This window comes from Corvus moneduloides, chromosome 4, assembly GCF_009650955.1.
Source record: "Corvus moneduloides isolate bCorMon1 chromosome 4, bCorMon1.pri, whole genome shotgun sequence".
Lineage (NCBI taxonomy): Eukaryota > Metazoa > Chordata > Aves > Passeriformes > Corvidae > Corvus > Corvus moneduloides.
In genome coordinates, this window is record NC_045479.1 from 59,999,906 (window position 1) to 60,023,562 (window position 23,657).

At 39.0% G+C, this 23,657-nt stretch overlaps 1 protein-coding gene across 9 annotated transcripts in view; it reads right to left on the minus strand.

The window, feature by feature from the left end:
• KIF21A (kinesin family member 21A) overlaps nt 1-23,657 on the minus strand; it is a 95,803-nt gene that overhangs the window by 58,966 nt on the left and 13,180 nt on the right. For all 9 annotated transcript variants that reach the window (XM_032107951.1, XM_032107956.1, XM_032107954.1 and 6 more), the window contains exons 2-5: nt 7,716-7,938; nt 6,256-6,438; nt 3,194-3,343; nt 2,347-2,481 (exon numbers count right to left, since the gene is read on the minus strand). In XM_032107951.1, coding sequence (XP_031963842.1) covers nt 2,347-2,481; nt 3,194-3,343; nt 6,256-6,438; nt 7,716-7,938 — 691 coding nt within the window. The remainder of the gene's footprint in view (nt 1-2,346; nt 2,482-3,193; nt 3,344-6,255; nt 6,439-7,715; nt 7,939-23,657) is intronic.

Sequence of the window (23,657 nt, forward strand, 5' to 3'; positions counted from 1 at the left end):
GGAACACACTGCCCTGGGGGAGGTACCACAGCCTCAGCCTCTTTCCACTTCACATCCCAAAGCACAGCAGCAAAATTATCCTTTTTCATTAGACAATCCCAAACTTTTTTCTGCTGATTAATTTAGTTCTACCATTTACTGTAGAGTTTTATTTTACTCTGAGTGTAGTTAGATTTATTTTCAGGAAAGCAATGCAATGAGAAAAATCTTTAAAACACTCACTTCTTGACCTTACTGGTAAGATACCCATTGCAGGGCAATTTCTACTAAATTGGCATGGTGTCATACAATAAGCATGTATCAAGTGTATACTGTATTTGTAACAGATTTTCACCACTCAAACTACAAGCTTTATTAGGAATTTCTATCACATTAAGCACAGAAAACCCAGAAAAACCTTTTTTAAAAAAAACCCTAAAACTAATCAAAAAGCCAAACACAGACCCTCAGGTATTCTGTGGTGACCTTTATGCCCTTGGCCAGCTAACCTACAGCTCCCTTCACTACTGCAAGGCGTAGTGCAGGTCTCAGCAGACCAAACCATTCTCATGGTAGTTAAATACTTCATGCTTCTGAAGTGACATCCTTTTGTAGCAGTAACAGAAGAGAACGGGAACTGTGCCACTTCCACAGGAATCATTATTTCTGTTATTTTGATGTTCACACTCTGGGGACCACACTCTCAATCTGTCCCTCAAAGTCCTGATTAATGCACCCTTTCACTCTCCTTCATTTACGAAGTGAAATGTACATCCAGAAACTCCCGAGAAGCATGGATGGTGCAAACAGAGCCTGAGGAGCATGTCTGTGCACTGCAGCCCTGGCTGCCTGCCAGCCCTGGGCACGGGCGACCGCGCACAGAGGGGACACGGCCAAGGCTGTCATCCGAGAAGGAGAAACTGCGTTGCCCTAGTAACAAAGGTCTCCCAAAACTGTTGTCTACAGAAACTCGAGCTACGTCTCCCCTGGCCAACCAATAATAGCCTGTATTAATTTAGATTCCAGGAGCGTTCAGAGGACAACGTCAGGTCTATCCCTTTACTCTCCTAAACACCACAGGGAAAGAAGAGGGTGCTGTCTTTACAAATTAAGGATTTAGAAATGCCCAGCTCCAAACAGTCAAACTGTCTTGTGCATATCTCCCAAGAAAAGCAGAAACAAAAGTTTGACATAAAGCAGAAGATGGCCATCTCTTCCTTTAACACAAGCCAGGCAACAGTCCCCCAGGCAGCTCAGCCGGTGGGGAAAGCTGCAAGTGCACCAGCACAGGGGGACTGCTGTGCCAGCAGCCTGCGGGAAACAGGCTCCCAGATGACTTCTCACTCTCCAGTAGATAGTTTTCAACAAAAACCTCCCAGCAGTGTCACCACGCAGTGACCCAGGTACCCTCCATGGGCTTGGAGTGTGATGCCAGTCCCTCCCAAGCAAAGACAGCTGACCACACCACCAAATCCACAGTTTCAGCATGGAAAGCAGGAAGAAGTGTTTTTAGCAGGTGTATAAAGCAGGTCTACATATCACAAGGGACCAGGAAAGAACACTCATTCTGCCTGCAAATGATTGTCTGCAGTATTTTAAAAAAAAAGCAACCCCCAAAAAGCACTGCAAATCCAATTCACTGTTCCACATACTTAAAAATGTGGTATCTGTAGGTAGAATGCTAGCCAGATACTATTTAATATTTAAAAATTATATGCAAAAGACCTTTAGAATATTCAAGTTCCCCTGGAAGGTACTGTAGTTTTCAGTAATGCGGATTTATTCAGAACTCTCCCTGGTACAAGATACACCAACAGCAACTAATAAATGAACAGTCACATGCAAAATATTCTACATAACAGTTCTATGTTCATTCATAGTTTGAATTTCAGGTTAAGTGTATAGACTTAAAATATCTGCACACTGAATATATAGCTATTTAAAATAAACACATGAAGCTTCAGAATTTAATGCTTTTCTACTTGCACCTTACTGGATATCAACAATTAATCTGAAATATCCAAGCTGACTGCAAGTTTAAACCCACTAACTACTAAGACACTTAAATGTGCTTTCCCAATTAAAGACAAATTATATTTTAACTTTCTCACTTGTGTATGTCGCAACAAAATACTGAAGAAGACGCTAGAGGAGAATAGGCAAGTTCCTGTAAGAGTCTGCAGTTTATGGTTGCCTCTGGCTAGAGGATGGTTACGTATGCATAGATTAGATCAAATTATTATAATGCTTAGCAAATTCACCAAGCATTATGATGACTACAGCATCCTTACCAAGTGTAGTTCAAATAGCAGTGGCTGCCAAAACTATGCCCATTTTGAAAAATGGCTACTAAAGAAAAGTACATACAGCGTTAAATGCGGGACAGACTCTGGTTTGACACAGGTGTATAGTGAAGATCGCGTGTGACCGTGAGCTCTGAACGTTCATCTGCGTGCTGGCAGTGGTTCGAGACAAAGCTCCCAGCTTCAAGCACTGCATCATCTAGAAAAGAGACAAGAAGCACATTGCATCGCTTGCTGGTTAAAGCAAAAATGTTCCTGTGACACTCAACTGTTTTGGATTTATGACTAAAATTTCTCTCTTTGTTATGAATTCAGTTCCTACATGCCAAAAAAAAAGCACAAAGATTCTTAAATAAGCAAACTAAAAGTATTTTTTGTGATTTCTGCAAGAAAAATCTTAAATCTTTGTATGCCTCTCTTTACTTACTCTAGTAGTAACATAGCTATCTTCACTCACCTGTGGCAAAAAAAGTATGATTTTGTACTTTTTGTACAAAAAAAAAAAACAGTACAGTAACATTCGTATTCAGATTTGCAACACACATGAACAGCAATTTATTCCACATCAGCCATAACGCCAAGCTTTTTTCTCAAAGGAAAATAATATATATAATAGCTGGGAGATCAGATTTACATACATGCCAAAATTCTCTCTCCCAGAAGAACTACGTTATGAACAAAAGCCTGCTCCTAGCTTTAAATGAAAGCAGCATGCACTTAGTATCAAATATTTATCAGATTTAAGGCTACAGAAATTGAGAAAATGAAGTTTTAGCTAGGTTTTACACTTAAATTGCCCAGGAGACAGATACTAGCAAGCATGACCTCTATTTTTAACTGCTCATCAAAGCATACAGACATTTTTAGAATGTACTTGGCATGTTACAGAGTAATTTATTTTTAATTATCACCTCAGATTCTCCATTCACAGTTCGGGTTGTAACGCCCACTGTATAAATTCCTCCTGCTGAATCTTCATGTATTTTAATATTTGATTTTTTATTCTTTGCATCAATATCACGTGTGGTATCAAACAGATCAAGAATTTCTTCATTGTAAAGCTGAGGAGAAGAAAAAGACAAAATACTTATCACTTTCAGAAGGAATTCCTCCAATGACTAACAAATCTCTGCATGGCACATACCAAAAGTTGTAAAAATCCATATGTCTCAGATCCCAAAAAAGGATGGTGTGAAACATGCAAACTTCCAAGGACAATAGATGACAGAGCAGCTGCAAATTAAGGGACCTGCACAACTTCCTATTATGCCACCCAAAGATGCGGTAACTTCCTCCACATCTCCAGATCTGAGAGAAAATTCTTTGGTGGGACCAGGGAAGAGGAGGAATTTGGTGCCAGCAGAACAAGAGCAGCAGTGGTTTCTGTGGCAGGCACCTGCTGTCTTCAGATTTGACCTTGGGCTTTTCTTTTGTGGATTTAGTTGGCTCCACCCTTCTCCAAACACTTCCAACTCACTCCACTTGCTCTCCCTGCCACTACACCTTTCCTCATCTCCTCTCTCACACCTTCATAATTCTATGTCTCTCATTTAGATAAACTCTTCCTGTCCTGGAAGGAATTTGACATATAATAATAGCTTTTGTGCAAGCTGCCTCTTAAAGATACCAAGCAGCAGTCCAAAAATACTATGGCATGACTTCTTGAGCAGGGCTTTTATATTCCATAAGAATGTTCTGAGTTTTATGACAAGTGTTTAGATCCAACTGAAGAAACCAGGGGGAAAAAAAACCAGGCAACCCACCCAGAAAAAACACTATCCCACTGGAAATCTCATGGCTCTAGTCTCTGCCTGTGTACATTGGAACATGTCAAGTGTCTTTAATTTAGTAAAGCTCAGTCCAGACTAATTCAATTCCTGATCAAAATCCCTAGGTAACAGTCAATGAACCACCACAACAGATCTGTATTCACACAAGGTACTTTCTCATAACACTGAAAGTAAGTGACTTTCTCCTCTCAAAAGCAAAAAATCATCCCTGAGAACAAAAAACTCAGCATTTGTGAATGTGATGCTTTTAATCCTTTACATATTAAAAAGGAGTTATATTTAATGATTAGGCATAAATATTCTAAGTAGGAATCTTCTTACTAATGTTTTACCTTGATAAGGTCAAACAACTGATGCCACAATTTAGAGCAGATCCTGATAAAGCACCTGCAATTGGATGGGACTGCGTATGCCTATCTTTTGAAAAAGCAGGAAAGCCAGGAGTTAAGGGAGGCAGACTGCAGGGAACTAAAGAAAGGCAAGAAAGTAGCAAACAGAAGTCACTGTTCCCAACGGTTATCCGGCTGTAAGACTCCAAAGTTACTCCAAAAACACAATCTTGCTTCAACTTGTCCAATGACTAAATTATTGCTATGCAATCCAGCTCTAATGGTAGATAGGATGGGAGGATGAGGATACTTTTTGATACAAGAATAGTGTGTAATATATAACTAATCAGAAAAAGCTCCTTCTGGGAAAGGCTCAGTAAAAGAAAAAAAAAATCTACCAACTAAAATGACATTTTCTTAAGGGAGTAATTATTATATACATCATTTAACCTTTCTTTAAATTAGATAAACACGACAGGTTTCAGTATGTATAGTTCAGCTGAAATACACCGTAATGGCTGCAATTCCTCATACCATTCTCACTGTAACATTTAATCACTGCCCCATATGTTGGGACTCAGTCACATTTGTAATGTTATGTCAAAAACCACAATAAATTGAAAAACCACACTGGTTACTGCTCCTTATGCTACTCATGTTGCACTTGCCTAAGCAAAGCTGCAGCTCCCTGGTGTACAAACAGGAGCAGAGCATTCCCACAGCACGTGCTCAAGCCAACTCTCTCTAGGCAAATATTAGCCAGAGCAACAAAAAGTTCTGCATAAGGTTAACAGTGACAAACCTAGACCAATACCAAACTAATGCCAGCTTGTTAATCTTTAAAACAGTTATAGGAACCGATGACTTCAGCAGTAATAAAACCAACAGCTCTTCTCATGGGTAATATAAGAGTGGGGGGTTTCCACCCCCAAAGTAGATAAGATTGTACATACTGAAGTAAGCAAAACAGATTTACACCTGCTTTCCTAAAATTGATTCTTCGTCTCCGTGTGCCTAAAGTATCAGATTTTGCAGGTTGGTAGTAAATGTAAATATGTTACTGCCAAATCAATCAATTTAAAAAGCAGTTCCACAGTCAGGAGACAGTATAAAACCTGCAAGGCTTAAAGCAACAGCTGCTGCAGGTCGGGAAGATCACAGATATTATGGCCCCTTTACCAGTAACTGCGTCTACAAGAAAACACAAGGGAAGCAGTTTTGCCACAGTATGACCAGGGTTTTTTCCTCTGGGTCTAAGAAAGAAGGGAACAGTGACACTGAAGACCAATCAATAAACCAATGGGGATTGCAGAAAGAAGTGTTTTCATGCTAGGTTTCTTCCTTGGTGAAAGAAAGCCTCCTGAACAGATTTTGAAAGCTAAAGACTATGGCAAAGTCACAAAAGCAGGCAAAGCATGGTCACTATTCAAAACCACAAAGTACAGTCACATTTTTTTTTTACAGTTTCTTCTTTTAAGGTTTTGTCAAGAATTGCAAACAGGCAAGAGAAACAGGCCGTACAGACAATGCATGCTGCAGAAAGGGATAAATTATGTACGTAACTACTTCTGTACTTCAAAATAGCACTATGAAGGGAAGTACTAAAATAATTGGAGTAAGATAAAAAGACTTTTTCATAAATTGAACAGCTGAAGCAAACTCCATAAATTTTCCTTTCAAAAACTTGAAGATTAATTCAAAACATCTTGTGAGGAAAATAAATTTAAAAGAAGCAACCAGAAAAAATATTTAATTGGTTTTCTAAAAAAAAAAAAAAAAAAAAAAAAAAAAAACCAAAAAAACCACAACTAAAAAAACCACAAAGTTACAGCCACAAATGTGGATCATATTTACCTCTAAGAACTGTGCATTCACTTTAAAATCTGGAGGTGGAAGTCCTTGTTTAATAGCACCTTGTTTTTTTTCTTCAATACATCTGAAAAGGTGTTTAACAGCCCGTGATATAATGCCTTGTTCCTCTTCTGTTATGTTGACATCAAATCCAGTGCCCATGGTGTATGTTTTGCCAGCACCTGTCTAATTTGAAAAAGGAGTAGTCACTAGAACATGTTAATAGTACCAAATCATCATAGAAATACAGTTTGTGAACACTGCTGTTCACATCAATCTGCCATCTTTACAATATTAACACACACAACAACAGGTCACTTTGAAAATGGATAAACAGCAGAATTTGGACAAACTACTGTTTATCCAGGGATCCCATACCAGAAGGCAGAGACCAGTTCAATCTTTCATAACCATTTCTCTAGAAACTTTCCCTAACCAGCTTACATCAACCTTGAGCTATCACCTCTAGGTCAAAAGATGAGTTAATGTTTCCAACCAAGGCTGTTAATTAAAGCATATATTTTGGAGGTAAAAGCATCATTTGCAATTCTTTACTTAAGTAGATCAAATGACTCCCCTAATTAAGATGTCTAAATATCTCAGGTATTATATTCCCATTGTTCTCACTTTATACTGAAGAATACAAGCTGTATCTTCACTAGGAAGATAATTTAATTAAATGTAAAGTCCTATAGAAGACAAGGTAGTGTAGTGTTTTCACTTAATTAATGGGTCAAGTCTAAGACAAAGATAGGATCACAAAGCTGAACATAATCTGCTAAACTGGATCTGCAAACTGCTTTGTTTCACTGGGAATAGACTTCACCTGGCTAATTTGAGATGCAACACTTAACAGTGGTGAAATTCAGCATCCTAGGCCAAATTTGATGCAATCAACTCCTAGAGGAATATTCAGAAGACAGTAACACCTACTCTACACTGTGCTCAGCTTCGAGTGTGCCCAGTGTACCAAGAGGGCGTGTTGTCTATGAAAAGTTCTGACTTTGGAATCTGATGTCTACATTTTGCCCACAAGCAAACAATGTGGCCTGAAGTTCCCCAGGATCTATTTTTAAAAACCTCGTAGTCCCAAAAGCGTCTAAAAATGCAGTGGGTTGAAAAGTTGCTCAGAAAAGAATCTCAGTACAACCCATCTCTATATTTCAAGTGATTAAGTCAGTAATTTGTATTGCTGCTTTGAGGTGAATTCAGGAATTACAGACTGGTGCTATTTTCAGCATTACTATTAAATTCAGATCTACTACCTATATATATTCTGTATTTCAACTGCCAGTCTACACAGAATCTATACAAACTCAACACTGTCCTACAGGTAACTCACTGAAAATAAACCCAAGATGCTAAAAACCAGATTCATGCATTCAGAAATTTAAGAGAAAAATCAGTTGCAAAAACCTGTTTATTCCAAAATAAATACTTTAAAATGAAATTGTAAGGCTTACCTGGCCATAAGCAAAGACAGTGGCATTATAGCCTTCAAAGCAACCTTCAATCAGCTTTTCTATACACTGTATATAGATCTCTTCTTGCTGCGAGTCAATGTTAAAGACATAATCAAAAGTGAAGGCCTTATCTTTTCCCAAGAACACTTGAGGTTCACCAGGTGTGACAGATGTACAAATATGGCATCCTTCAATCTTCTCTTTGGCTAACTGTGGTCTAATTCTGTTTTGGAAGAGATAAAAATAGCTATTAGAAATTCTCATCATCAAAAGAGGAGGAGCACGCGAACAATACGAATAAGGGATGTGAGAATTCCTTAGTGACTGAAAAGTCAGGATTTTTCACCAAGCCAGAAGGTTTTTGGTTGTTTGAGCCACAGTACTGACTGTATCAGAACCCCAGCCATAAAACTGCTCATGCAAATGACATTATCTTTTCTGAAGGTTCACCGACTTCAAGCTGATGACCTGCCTAGAACTCTGAATGTTTCTGTATATATATAATGGATCACTAAAGAGCCACTTTTATACATTGTTTCAGATTTGCCAATCAAGCGTTCTAGTCTTATCAAACTTCTGCATGTTTCATTGTAAAAACAGTCATTTTACATTTTTTTACAAGCAGGTTAAGTGTGAAAAAAAATACAGGATAGTTTAAATAGCAATTTGGGAGCAAGGACCCACCAAAGCCAGTTGGTTAGAGCCTGGTGCTAATGATGCTGAGACTGTGGGTTCAGTTCTTGTATGGGCCATTCACTCAAGAGTTGGACTTGAAGATCCTTATGGTTCCCTACTAACTCAGAATATTCTGTGATATCATCTTAAATGAAAGCCTCCTTGCTGTGACAGCAATGACAGCAAGGAAAAAGCTCACATTTCTTCTTTCCTTTTGTCAGAAAACCAACTTTGCATAGCCAGAACACTTCTGTGAAATGTTTGGTTTCAGTGAAGAAGTATACATTCAGACAACAGGAAAAGAACAATATTTAACAAGTTCTAAAAGTAAGAGTGTCTCATTCCTCATTATTTCTCCTCTAAGACAAATTTCAGCTTTTATTTCAGTTTGTTGTTTCTTACAAAATACTTTGTAGAATATAGCTTGGACTTCTTATATTCTATCATTTTATTAATTCCTCTGCATTCTTAACACTCTTGCAGCCTCATCAAAATTTAATTCAGGTACTGGCTTCACAACTAATAATGACTACGGAAGTTTGTGATTCAACTGGTTTAATGATAACTATCAAGAAGAAAAGCTCTGGCCCACTTAACACATTGTTCCAGCTGAAACTAACTAATAATTCGTTTACAAAGCTACCTTTAAAAAATATATATTTCCAAGTTCACTAAGCAGCACCAAAAAAACCCCAAACCAAAATCCCAAAACAAACCCAAGCAAACAAAACCCACACCAGAACATGTGCAGTGTGCAGCTTAAAAGACATGACAAAGAAGGCTAATAAGTGATAAAACAGCAGCCGTACAGCTACATACAAACAAAATCATGGAATATTTTATCTAGATTCTCCATTTATATTAAAGTTCAGCATGGCTACTTTCAGTTACACGGTGTCAAAGATCTGTATGCACAGAGTATACTTAAAGGCACATATTCATCTCATATTCCATGCTTTAAGGGCTACATGTATACTAGGGCTCTATTCAGAGTAGCTGTGATGCCTTGAAGCAAATTCCCCAACATCTTCACTTATCACATGTTGGTTTGGATCACAGAGCAGTTTCAGTGTGCACAATTTACACCCCCTTCAGAGGAAACAAAGCCAAAATGCTCAACTCCAAACACCCAAAACTTGTTCCAAAATCTAATGGGAACATAAGGGCCCAAAGCTACCTGCTGATCTACTGTGACTGTGCCAACACCTGCTGATAGAGAGAGCTTGTCTCCAACAACTATGGGGACTGCTGCAGACTAATTATGTACACTTCAGATGAAGTTAGAAATATCCTGCTTAAAAAAAAATACAAAAAAAAAAAAAATCTCACAGAGCATGATGTATTTACTTCTTATTGCAGATTCTCAATTTTTCATCCAGGGATGTGCACTGTTGTCAGGAGTATTTTTCAGATTTTTCAGTCTGAGGGTTTCATTATATCCCACTGTATGACACTAAAGATTAACCTTAATTTATCTGTAAGGTTTTCTGCACATTAATTCCAGTATGGAAAATTCATTAACGATCAGGAGGTACCACCCTTGTCAGTGTTCCCTCTAGTGTAAAGTGACAATTAAGTAAACGTTTGAAAAATATCATTAAAGATTATATGATATACAAAACAGGCAACATAAATATTCTACAACTAGTATTTGCATTTAAGGACACAAAGTCTGTAATATAGGTCACATTTACTCTCTAATAACATCATAAGGGGTGTTTTTTCTTTAAATGAAATAAGAATGCTAAAAGTAATACAGGATTTACACAACTCCTTCAATAACAAGAGACTTGATCCACTTGTACCTGTGTTGACTAAACACAGAATCTGATAAATATGTACAGAAGCTTGTAATACATTTACTTCCTTCTAAATTAAGGAAATTTTGGTAATAAAATGGCTTTTATTTCTAGGTAGAGAAAGTCTTCAAAGAAAAATTAATCACATGCCTTTTCTAAAAGCATTCTACACAACAGGAAAGTTGAGCAAATAAAACACTGTAGCATGCTGTCTAAAACAATATTTAGAAAATGCCTACTCAGTAGGTTATTCTCCTGCCTTCTTTTACTGCTGTGAAGTCAGTCAGAGGGCAAGCTTCTTTTTCAGACTAAGCACTCTTATTCTTTCAGTAATCCAGCGCACACATTACAAAGGCCGTCAATTGTCCTTACAAGAATGAACTCTAAGGGCTAGTAAAGCTCCAGAGGTATGTCTCATTGTCTTCCAGCACAAAAAAGCCTAGGAAAGATCTTTTCTAGAAATCTAGATGGAAAACCCATTTTTGACATCAAGTAAGCTTTTGTGCATCCCAAAAACCCAACTTGCCCCCAGTTCTGAAAGGATTTTAGCATCAACCTGCAGGATGAAGTTGACAACTTTAAAAAGTTTTTCCTCATATGTTTTCATTCTATGCTTAAAAAAAAAAAAAAATCAATTTTCTACACTGATGAACTGATGCAATTATGACAGGTGCCAAATAAATTTCTCCTTTCTACTACTAAGTAAAGGTTGAGTGACCATGAGAAGGAACAGTATGCATAAACTATGAATGATTTGCATGAAAATTATTACAGTGATGACAGGATTGTAAAGTGAGTAGTTTCGATGTCGCCCAGCAGAGACTTCCCATGAGAATCCGCCCAGCCAGGTCCTGCCTTGCAGCCAGGCAGCACCTCCCAGAGCTGTGCTGCACAACAGCAAGCCCGTACAGATCAGCCCAGCATACCCAGCCCACAGCAAGACACCATGCCAGAGACCAGCTGAGCTGAAGGGTATCTGTGTCACTGCTAGCAGCTTGTTACCAGCTCAGTCACTTCCCCTGGGTTGTAACACAACGTTCAGAGATCCAGTAGTGGCGTCCTTCCTCCCTAACCTACCACTAAATCTGAAGGCAGTGCTAGGAGAAAAAGCAGCATTTCACCAGCACTTACGCAGCACAAAGGAAAAACAAAACAAGGCTCATCACAACATGGACGCTTCATGCCAAAGACAGACTCCCTTCTCATTCTGTCATTGGTCTCACACAATGTCCCACTCTGCTATGGAGTTGAGATGTTACAGAGACAGATCATGACTGCATCAGGTTTGAATGACATCTTCCCCCAAAAGAGATGTGCAGACAAGAAACATTCATCACCCAACCCAAAGTCTCCTCAAGGGATACTTCATGCTCTGAACTCTATACAGCTTTCTTGGTAAGTTTATCACAAAGCTAATGTGATGTCCTCAATGAGTAAGCAAGAGATGCCTCCCCTTCAACCTGATTTCTGGCCACCTAAACTGTGTGAGAGGATTACCAGAACCTCAAAATTCTCAGTCTTATTATTTACACTGTGTGATTTGGCGAATAAAAGTTCTCATGCAAGCCAGATTCTGCTCCAGCACTGCCTCTAGGAACATTTCATCCTCCTCCATCCCACACACGAATTGGAAAAGTGATTTTTTCCTTTCTGCTTACAGCCAAACATTTTCCACTCTCACATCTTAATGTGGTCACTTCTGTCAGCAAAGCAGGCAGCGCCCACACTTTAGAAATGTCAAAGAGTTCATTCTGGTCATCTCTCCTTGCCCAGCCTGCAGTCTGGCAGCCTGCCATTGAGATTTTTCTGCAGGACCTATTTGACTTCACCCATTTTGTCTTCTCCATGGCCCCACCTCACCTGTTTTTCAGGCTACTGTCTTAATTGCAGACAATCAGGTGTTTTCTACCTATTTCCAATCACATCTCCTCAGATGTGGCAACTTCCCAAAAAGCATTTTGCTTTACATCCTTCTCTCTCCTCCTCTCCAAAGCATTAACACATCTGATTGTTGTTTACAGCACCTCCAGGCCACACACATGAAACTTAATCCCCCAAATCTCTCGTGCCTCAGCACACTGGGACAAGTTGTCAAATTAGGGAGTGCTAAACCAGCCAGCGGTTGCACAGTAATGCACTGTATTGTATTAGAACTAATCCCTCAGTAGAACAGGGGCACAATGTGTCTACTAAAAGTACTGTCAGCTAGAACAGGCTCAGATAATACAGTTCAGGGAGTACAGTCATCATCAGGTCAATACTTTGGGTTATGCAAGACATCAGACATTACAGAATTGATTCCTGTTTAAACTAGATAATATCATAATATCTCTTTGAAAAGCACCCTGAGTTTACTTCTAGGGATGAAAATTTGTCCACTGATCTAAATATATATTATTTATATAAATAACCACATGGATGTATAAGGATATATATACACACACACATCCCTTTTCAGCTACTGAACAGTTTTACCTCTGTGCCTGTTTATTCAAGAACCTCTCCATTATTTAATTTTACCCCAGCAATCTCCAACCATCTATGATCACGCTACCCCTTAATCTCATTTTATATACTAAACAAGACCAATGATTTTTTAAATTTGCATCTCTATGAGAAGAACTATAAACTCTAACAAAGGGCAATAATCAAAGTGTTTACCATATGCCTTCTCAGCACCTCTACAGAATATCAATAAGCACACAAGAACTTCTAAGAGTGATCTAAAAAGGGCAAAGAATCAAATTATTCATGTTTTACAGAAAGAAAAGCAGAAAAAACTAACCAAAGGTTAATCTTTCAGACTGCAATGACTATCCAGAAGCTCTGTGTTGGAAAGAAAAGATTACTCTGAAGTCCTATGTAAGTTTATTTTTCATTAAAAAAGCTCCATGAAAAAAAGAGTTGTTTTCACCTTGCTCAGAAAAGCGTAAATTCAAACCACGTGCTGCACTGAGCAGGAAACAAGTTAACCTGTAAACTCGAGGCTCTCCAATACTTCTCTTACTACACTAATCCTATTAAATTTCACACAATTAAGTTTCACATGTGGGTATATGAAATATTAAATCCAGTAGCACCTAATAAAGTACTTAGTGAAGCATAACAGGCAATATGAACTGGGAAACAGATAAAAACTGCCCAAAACTAGAAGAAAAGAAAACAGCTTCCTAATCTTACTTCAGCATCAGAATTCCCTCACCTTACTATTCCATTAAATTTACACTCAAACCACTCCCATTAAACTCCCTTCAGAGCAGGCAGGGAGCAAAGAAAGCTAAGCAGGTTTCATCTCAAAGACACCCGATACCTAGGCTTCCATAAACTTTTCAGTATTTTTGCTTGCACACATTGAAATCTTGCTCTGTGATTAGCAACACTTTCAAATGAGACTGCAAGTATAATGTCTGAATGCATTCATCTGAACTTCACCTCTCAATGAGCTTTAAGGATAGAAAAAGATCTGGCATATGACAAATTCCAGATTTATCTCCTGTTAACACAGCAAAAAGGGTGCAGGAACAAATCTTTAGGCTCGCACTAGCAACCATCACCTATAGACAGTTTCTGCACAGTAGTAGCACCACTAATGGTATAGCTCTGTATTACTGGTACCAATCACTGGCATTACATGTATGGTATCAAGATGGAAAAACGGACATGCAATTACAGACACAGAAATTACAGTCACCACACGAGACACAGCTCAGCAGCTGAGCTGTGGCAATTGGCCACCCAGCACATCTCCAAGTCTTTCCCCCACCATGGGTCAGCTCCCACCCTGGGAACCTGCTTGCCCTGCCAGGGGCCCAGGCACACACCAGCCGGGGCAAGGAGCACTACTTGCTGCAACTGGAACTCAATCGCTCTTACGTAAGATTTGGGCACCGCTCCCACCAGTGTTTCTCTAAAGCTGCCACGGTCTAGACTGAACCCAGTGCTGCCAGCAGGTGTGTGTGCACCCAGAAACCACAGAAGATAGGCAGAGTACAGGTGTTACTCAGTAAGGACTGTAGCAAAAGCTTAAGCAGGATCTACATGGTCCAGATTTTACTCCAAAGCCCTATTAAGATACTGATAAAAAGGTATCAGCATCCCTTCAAACCACGTGTAGCCATTAAATACGACCATTAAGCCTTAAACCACCCAGCAAAATCAGCCATTAACTTACAAAATGGGCATTCTATTCAAAAATATATGCAGAGAATATTTTGTTCCAGTGCTGCAGACTGTCACTTCCAGTTTGCATTTAATGAGAAAGAAACAAATGGAAAACTGGAATAAAATTAAATTGAGGAAATATTCCAATGCCATAATTCGATTTGTCCAGTTCTCCCATACGCTCAAACTCTACCTCTCCATCATTTTTTTTTTATTTTTACCTACAAATTTAATTTCATGAAACAATTACCCTTTTCAGTAGCTTGGGTCTGGTCAGCTCACACACCCATTAGTTGTTCATGCTGGAGACGACATTGGCAGTACCAGGCTGAGGCAGTTCCACAGGCTGCTGCTCTCCCTTGCTGCCTGAAGAACCGTACAATAGCTGTATCTCCAGGCAGCCACCACGGCCAGGACATAGTTTAGCAGTGTGATTTCAGATTAATTCTTGTGCAATTCTGTAACAGCCTAGCAGGCTGTGCAACACAGATGGCATCCTCACACTGGCAGGCACAGCCCCGCGCTTTTGCTAAGAAAAGAAAACACAGAGGGGAAACACCCGGGCCTACTCTCACGTAATTCCTACTGCTCCACATGCTTCCTTCATCACACCACCCCCACAGGAGGGCTAGCAGATCCTCCAGCAGATCTAGAAGACCTCCAATATCTTTCCTGATAACATGAATGAATGCATTCACACAAACCTTCGTGTGGTTTCTTGTGGACTAATTTACTCTCTAGTGAGCAAAAAAAACCCACAACTTTTGAGAAAAATATGACTTTTGAAAAAGAGAGAACTGTATTGCAGGATTTGTACTGGCCTTGATTATTTCTAGTTCAAGACAAGGTCATCTCTGATGGAAAAGCAGCACTACCATAAGCTTCCACATGCCTGCCAAGCACAGGACTGGCACATCTCCAAATCCAAGTGCAGTTTGAGGAGAACTAAACAGAAGTGCCTTTTCCAAAGGCAAACATATTTTTTTTAATTGTCCTACTGTGATACTTGCCTTGGTTTTCTTAACATCTATCGTTATATGTATCACCCCTCTCAGAAAGGTAGAGAAGAGATAATAACACAGTATCTTAGATAAAATGAGATGTAAGCAAATGCAGCAAAGTGTAACTTATGAACTAAGACATGAAGTATTTATGCTTTATGAGTAAGAAATGAAACAAGGAGTTAGACCTTCCTAAAGGTAAAACTCCAAATTAATTTCATACCATATAGGAATGCAGGCACACCTGTGTCATCCAATGAAGTGGCAGAATAGAGACCTCAGTTACAGCAATCACAGGTCAAACATGCTTTGGTGCTGAAAGGGTCAAATGCACTCTGGTGATGAAAGGGACTACAGTCACCAGATCTCCATGTAGCTGATCAGCCTGAAGCAACTGCCTCTCCCCATCAGGGAGCATGAACAAGTCGTTTTTGAGTAAGAAGCAAAAATAGGTATTTCTGCTGCACAGTGAAACACAGTGCTCAGCTGTACTATTAGTGTGATCAGCATTAGCTCAAGGTCTTTACACCACACTGTATGGAACATGTGGACATACACTGAAATAATCAGGTCACTCATTAGCTACCTCTCCTTTAAGGATTAACTCTGAAAATACAATCCCTGAGAATCTGTATCACCTTTAAAATAAAAAAAAAAAGCAACTTCAGAAGGTGCTAATTCATTTCAGGTTTTATTTGAGAGGTAGCTTCCAGTCTTAGAAAGCTCTATGCACACTTTCAGCTTTTCATCTGCTTATACTGCACTTGTGGACACCACCTCACAGTTGGCAGAACAGCAGAGACATCCCAAATACTTGGTTCAGACATGAACAACAGGTTTCTTCCCCAGGTGGTCTGGGAACCTAACATTTCCAAAAGGCTGGTCAGAAATCAAAGAAATGTCTTCTGAACCAACACAAGAAATGCACAGCCAAGGCAAACTGTAACCAATTTACCACAAGGAAGCAGAACCACTGTGGCTATGGGTTTGGATAGCTGCTCCATGTCACTAAAATTGTAGTTTACCAGAGGGTTCAACCAGTCTGCAATCTGATGGCTGTGCTCCACATATATACCAACTCCAATATCCACAAAGCAAATTAAGGACAGGACTGCCTTAAACTGCCTATTAAATCTGTCCCTCTTACAATGACTGTACTTGATTATTGTAAGTTAAAGGTTTCTATTGAAAACTATGTTTTAGCTTTTATGACTCAAGCTCGTGCACAGAAGTATGAAACACCATCTTCATTTCACTGGTGGTGTTTCACATCGATCACTAGTACTAACAATAATGAAGACCAGTATAGATTACTATTATGAAAAATTTATGGCAATAGTACCCCATTATTACAACATTTATAGAACATAGAGGTCAATTCAAGAGAAAAGGGAAAAGAAAGGTCTTTTGGTGTGCCCCCAGATCAGTGTCTACAACTATGGCTCTCATGGATACAAAGAGGCCAAGGAAGGCAGCAAGTATATCCTTCTGAGCATAAGGATTCATGAAGAAAGCAACTCTACATACAAAAGAAAGAGAATGACAACCTATATTTCTTTTGCAAATTATGGAGGTTTTTTTTCCTCCAAAATATAGCTTTAGCATGAAACTCAGCAGCCTTCATCATTCCTGCTCTGGGGCACACAGCTGTAAGGAGTGGCTGAGTCACACTGCTGGTAAAGCTTACCAGAGCCCGGTACTAATTATGTAACAAGGGCAGCGTCAGGAAAAGGAATACACTTCCTGTAGCAACTTTCTGCTGTATGACTGAATGCTTAACAGAGCTTACATGTGCAAAACAAATACCATTATAAGTAACTTCAGATGAGAAAAAAAAGAAATTTAAGGAAGCCTTTTTGAAGTGCGCAGCCCAGCAGCCTAGTATCCCTGAGCCAGGATAACAAGGGCTGCCAGTATCTTAGAGACACTGTTGCCAGAAATTTTAGTGTCAGAATTCAGCTCACAAAGTAATGTACTGTGAAAAGTAATATGGTGAATATAGGCTATCCAACTACCCAAACCACCGTAGTCACTGCTGCTTTACCAAACTACAGAATAACATTTATTTAGGTCCAACGGGGAAAAGGTGAAAGAACTAAAAACAAAACAAACAAAAACCTAAACAAAGCCAAAAAATCCAACAACAAACATCCACAACACCACCAAACAACACCAAACCACAAAAGCACTGAGTACCTCCAAACTTAAATTCAGTCACATTTAGAGTTCAGGGATTTTGAGATAATTCCAGTACCTCTCATATGCCAGTGACCAATCAGCCCAACACACCCAAATACACTAAGCCTGCAAAAAGCACATCAGTCAACAAAAATGTGGTTGGTGTCAACCCTTTTTTAGAAAGCACACTCGTAACTAATGTTTAACTACCAGAGTCAATCTTCACTAAAAGCACCATTTTGTGAGACAGCTGGTTTCAAAAACATTTGCCCAGCAGCATCATTGTATCAACAAATGACCCAATAATGCCCACATAAAGGCGCAGAAATGACAGGGGATTTCTGGTTCAAAAGTTAAAAACTCCTTCTTGCAGAGCAATAACATTATTTTTTCACACACTCGCAAAAAGATTTACCTGCAAAGTCAAATGAATAACTTTAAAACACAATTATTTAATGCAATTAAGTGAAATATTTTAAGAATAAGTACATGCATTCGGGAACTTCCTCACATTACAACTTATCCTGGATTTCTTAAAGGCGATGGTAAGTACCACAAATATATTCAGAAATAAGCAAACAAAACAATGTTTCTTCACTACAGAAAAATGATTTCTTGAATAGCGCAAAAAAACTGATGTAATGCAAGATTATCCAGATGACCAAAAAACTGTCAGTCATGCCAACACTATGCTTCATTCAATTTCTTCCTCTTCAGTTATATGTCTGTTCTAGAAGTTCACTACTTCTTTCAAACAGCCTAGTTTTTAAAAATAGGTACTCTGATATTTTTAAACAAAGTTTAAAGGCTTTGCTATATCTGCAGCAAAGAACTCTTAATTATTGCCTCTCTTACCCAGATTTCCCTTTCCTTTTTAAACACCCACACATATTCACTTATGCTCCCAGCTTACAATACAGAAATCACTACATGTTCATGCCAAGATTACTGTAGTTCTGAAAATTGTTTTAATTTCTTTCCCCTCAATACAGAAACCTTATCTTCCCAGTTGTATATTCTCAAGTTTAGGGCAGCTGGTTGCTTTACGTCTCTGAGCCACAAGTCCAACAATTACATTTCACTAACTCAAAACAAACTTACCAACATACCTACAGGTAAAACTACAAGCCACTTCATAAGTAATTACAGTTAAATAATAAAAAGAACAGGAGGGTCAGGTCAGTTTAAAAAAATCACAAGTTGTCATAAATCATTACTGAAATGACTGCTTAGCTAACACTACTAAAATAACCATAGACTTCACCATGGGACAAGACAGCTAAAAACAGTGTTTCAATAATCTGCTCTGAATAGTGCCTTCACCCTGTTAATTTTCAAATCAATATTCCTGGAACAAAAACCACTGTATGACTTTTCTGCCACGCCTTAAAAAAAAAAAAAAAGTCTACACAAAAAACCACGTTGTATCCATAACACCCGATACACCAAGTTCCAAAGCAAACTGCAAAAAATTTCTTCATATTTATTGTTGACTGTTTCTAATGAACAGAAGTTGCTCTGTTTCAAAACAGAAGGTAGACTGTTCAAGCAGCAACTGAAAGCTCTGAGCTGGTAAATCCTAACTCTGGAGTAAGGAAAAATAACCCACTTACTTTATTTACTACTGTTTGTTTTCAAACTTGCAAAGCAGAGAGGAACAGTGTTATCCAACTTCTTCAGTCCCTCTGGGACTACACGTTGTTTCATGTCTGAATGTCAATCCACAAATTTAATTCTTTCCTTCATGTCTATTCATTCCATTTGCAAGGCTACAAAATCATCCACATCAGCAGCAACAACATCAGAGAGAATTCTTCCATCCTTCCATTCCTATGTGCCAACACCGTATTCAGCTGCATTCTAAATGTGACCACCTTGCTGCTCTTTCTTGGCTTAAAAAGAAAGCTTTAAAATTTTATTTAAAATCAGGACAGTTCAGGAAACTATGCTAAAAAATTTATTAGGTAGCATTTTCCCCACACTGAGCCATGCTCCAAATGGATTGCTCAGTACAGTGCTGGATGCTCTTTCTCTGAAAGCGTGTCAGGCAAATATAAATTGACAGTCCCCAAGCCCTCCCCCACCTTTCCTCCATTTTTCAGTCCCCACTTAAGCCGAGAAGTTTGCAAGTCTCTTGGTACTGATTCTAAACAACACTCTCCATGGAGTTTCAACCAGGTGCGAAACTTGGGTTATCTACAGGCCATGATCTTTTGCTTGGCTAAATGCAGGCTGACTTTCAGATGTGGTAGAGAGGGGACAGGAAAAGAAATTGTTAGCAAGAGAGTATTTAGCATTTCTGTGGAATACCAGTGGAAACCTGAAATAACTGGAGCTTAAGTAACACAAGAAGGAAAAAAAATTGGATTTATCACAGTTGACCGGCAAAGTAAGTTTGGAGTTGGTACTGCTATATCAGGGCCTCATTCAACATCATCTGTGCAAGAAATCCACTGGAATCTGGAACCTCACAGGAAAGCCAGTTCCCACACAAAAATTCACATCCCAAAGCTAGAAGAAAGAGAGCTCTCCACTGCAGCAACACTTGCACGAAGGGTTGAGCTGCTGCCCTTTCACATGCTCAGACTTTCGTTGAGTCCAGAAGGGCTTGTATGACACTACACAAACACTGACTACAACATCCAATATGTCACTGGAGATTTTAACCTAACAGGAAGAGAATACTTTACTACCTCATCAGGAAAGCATGGGCTGATTTCATATTTTTCACTTTTGATAATATATAAAATAGAAAAGGCTGAATGATTTTGTAACAGTTTAGCTTCCACTCCAAGGCACGTAGGAGCTTCTTGTTGGCTAGGCTAAACAAATTCAGTGTGGAAATCATTGTGGAAATACAGTCATTCTCCTGGTTTAATTGCTACTGGCATGACCTTGCTGCATTAGCAAGCTTACAGTTTGGAATTACCACTAGTATTAATACTGGTACATTTCACCAAAATTTTAGCTCCAGGACAGAGCACATCCATAAAACAAGTGCAATCTGGTCACACACCACAATGTAAACTGACAGCTGCACAGGACTCATGGCACACACTCTGAAAAAAGTCTATAAACTACTAACTACTTCCTAGCTACTTTAAACAACCATTATCTATGCTGGCCTAACAGCAAGGCTAAGCACTTTCTGCTTCATGTCCTAGCTGTAGGCTTAATTTTTCATTAGGGCTCAGGTTCCCTGATAAGATTACAAATCCAACCAGAAATCCAAAACTATTAATGCAAAGTCACTTCACAAAAACAAACAACCACAAAAAAAAAATCATACAGCAGGGTAGCTCACACAAATTGAAAGCAACTATCTCCATTTTACATCACAGGCCTGGGAGGCTCTGACTCCATTTCTGGAACAGTTCTCTGCCGTGTGCAGCTGCTGGCCTGGGCACTGCCCTGCCAGTCTCCCTCAGCTCCAGCGCACACAAAGCAGCAACACCTGATCCCGGATCATTTCTGTCTGCTGAATGCTTGGCCACAGCTCCTTGGGGACATAAGGTAAAGTTTGTCCTGACAAGCTTCTTCAAGGTCAAAATCTTTTTTTTTTTTGCCTTGACTCAATTAAATCAGCTCTTCTTGGCAACTAATACTTCTAAATCAGGCATTTCCCAGCTGCTCTCAGAAATCATCAATGCAAATCACTTGTGGTTTGTCTGCATCAGAGATCCTAGTCCCTCATACACTGGAGGGAGCACAGGTGCTTTCACATTAAATATTCAAATATTACCTGTTTCAAACTGCCTTACAAATTTAAGCTTATTGTAACTGTTTTGCTGTAGTCCTGATCTGTAAACCAACTGAGACGGTTACAGACCCTGCCACAAAATTTGTGACCAAGCATCTCATTCCTCCAAGTACTTAACATCAAACAAGAGAAGAGCTCCTTTGGCTTAAACGAGACCTAAGAGGACAGCGCATGGAGGGAGTACACACAAGGTTTTCCAAGAGCTAAGAAGGAACTTGACCAGGAAATGGAAAACCATGAGTTCACACAAAATAATGTGTTAATGGCATACTGGTAGTGCCTCAAGGCCAGGGAGAGTATTACACTAAGGCTTACATAAAGGTTTCATAATGGGTCACACATTTATTAAAAGCTACAGACAGATATATCTCTATAATAATCCACAACTTTACAGCTGTTTCAGACAGTTTTCCTCACCAGCACCATGAACCCAGAAGACTGGGTATTAGCACAAGCTACAAACTCTGCATTCCCAATTGCTATGAACCAGGCAGCTGCCTCCCACATCTCTGACTTCCACTCCATGGCTGCACTCAGCTTCAACCACTTAACTACCCCTGCTCTTACAGCAAACTCAAAAATAAAAAAAAAAGAAAAAAGAAAAAACATCATTCCACAGTACAAAGCTCTAGCATTTTGGCCAATCTTGTTTCCACTTAAAAGAATTTTTCTTAGCACTACAGACATTAGAAGGATGGGGAAAAGAGGTACAAGGCTGTTTCCTCCAGCATATGCTACGGTACCAGATATTTAGAGAGAAAAATGGGATATTTAGATAAAACTTGTTAACCAACTGGTATTCTACAGAAATTGTCAGCAAGTATTAAAAAAGTCTTTAAAGGGTGTCAGTAGACCAATATTTTTTTTCCCTGGAATTTCCAGATTTCTCCAGAACAGGTACTTAAAATTTTTTCTAAGACAGTCTGCTTTTACAATTTCTGTGTCAAAGAGAAAAAACTCTGTGCTGTTTAAAATTTTAATATTTTGCTACATCATGCTATCCAAACTGTTAATTGCATGTTTTAAGTGATTTCACCACTGAATCTGAAGAAAGGCTAAGGCAAGAAAGATAGCAAAGAAGGCTCTTTCAGATTTTTAAAAATATTGTAAAATAAAATACTCTCAGGGTTGGGTTTTTTTTGTTATTGTTTGTTTAGAGGTTTTCTTTTTTTTAAGAAACATGACAGCTAGGCATATAGTATGACCTTAAGATCCTCCGAAGGAAGGTTTGTTTCCTCCCTGGTTTCAACTATAGACTTTGACTGTCCATGCCTTATCACTTGACTTTTGTTTACACAGAAATACAGAACTCTGTCATCAAATGAAGTGCAACTGTAATGCAGCCCTTACGTAAGCCCCATCACATGAATAATTAGCAAGGCATAGAAAACTACAAATAGCTTATTTCCCAACTCTACTTACCATTACAGTTAACCGTTTCTAGACCACTGAACTAATAATCAGTAGCTGAAGAATGGGAACAAGATGAATTGAAACTCCAAGTGAGCAACATTCAGGACAGGGAGCAGGATTACCTAGCACACACAAAAGGAGAGGATTTCTTTGACTTGACATTTGAGGCCAGGACTGGTTTCACTTCAAATACAATCATGTTTTTAACTGAGCACAGAATTAGATTCTCAGTCAAATCCAGTTGACCAGTGTTACCCAGTATGTCAGTGTGTAAATTTTTTATCCATTCTGATACTTAATCTCTTGTGTCTTTCCGATACTACCCATCACCATCCTAATCTAGAGGTATCACAGAGTTTTCAGTTCAGAAAAACAAGATTTCAGCCCTCTGTTCCCTGGCAGCCATTAAGTTGTTTATCTCCAATCTGCAGTAGCGGTGTTGGCAGAGGGGTCTTGCAACAGCAGCAAAAATGGAGCAACACAAAGACTCAGCAGCTGAAAAATAGTCCAGCAGTGACACTCCACCTAAAACTTGCTGACAGAGTAGAAACTGCTTCAGTACCTCTACCAATTCTTGCTGGGACTTTAAAATAAAACAAAAAACAAGCAAACAAAAAAAACCCACACCACAATGAAATCTGATATGTGTAGTCCTCTGTTACCTACCTTAGCTAACAATTTAAACAAACCAGACCAAGACTCAACTGCAAAAAAATAGGACCAAAAAATAGCTTTTCCTTTTTAAAAGAAAAAGCCCTATACCCCACAAGAGAGGTCCTTGTGTAATCTGTAGTTCTCCTCTAATTTTTGCATCAGTCACAAGCACACTGAGCTGAGCAAGTCAAGTACGCAATGGTACATAGTAAGGACATCCAGAAAGACTCACGCATTAGAAGAAAAAAATTTCTGCCTGTCCTTGAACCTTTCAGACTTCACAATGTAACTGGAAAGTCCA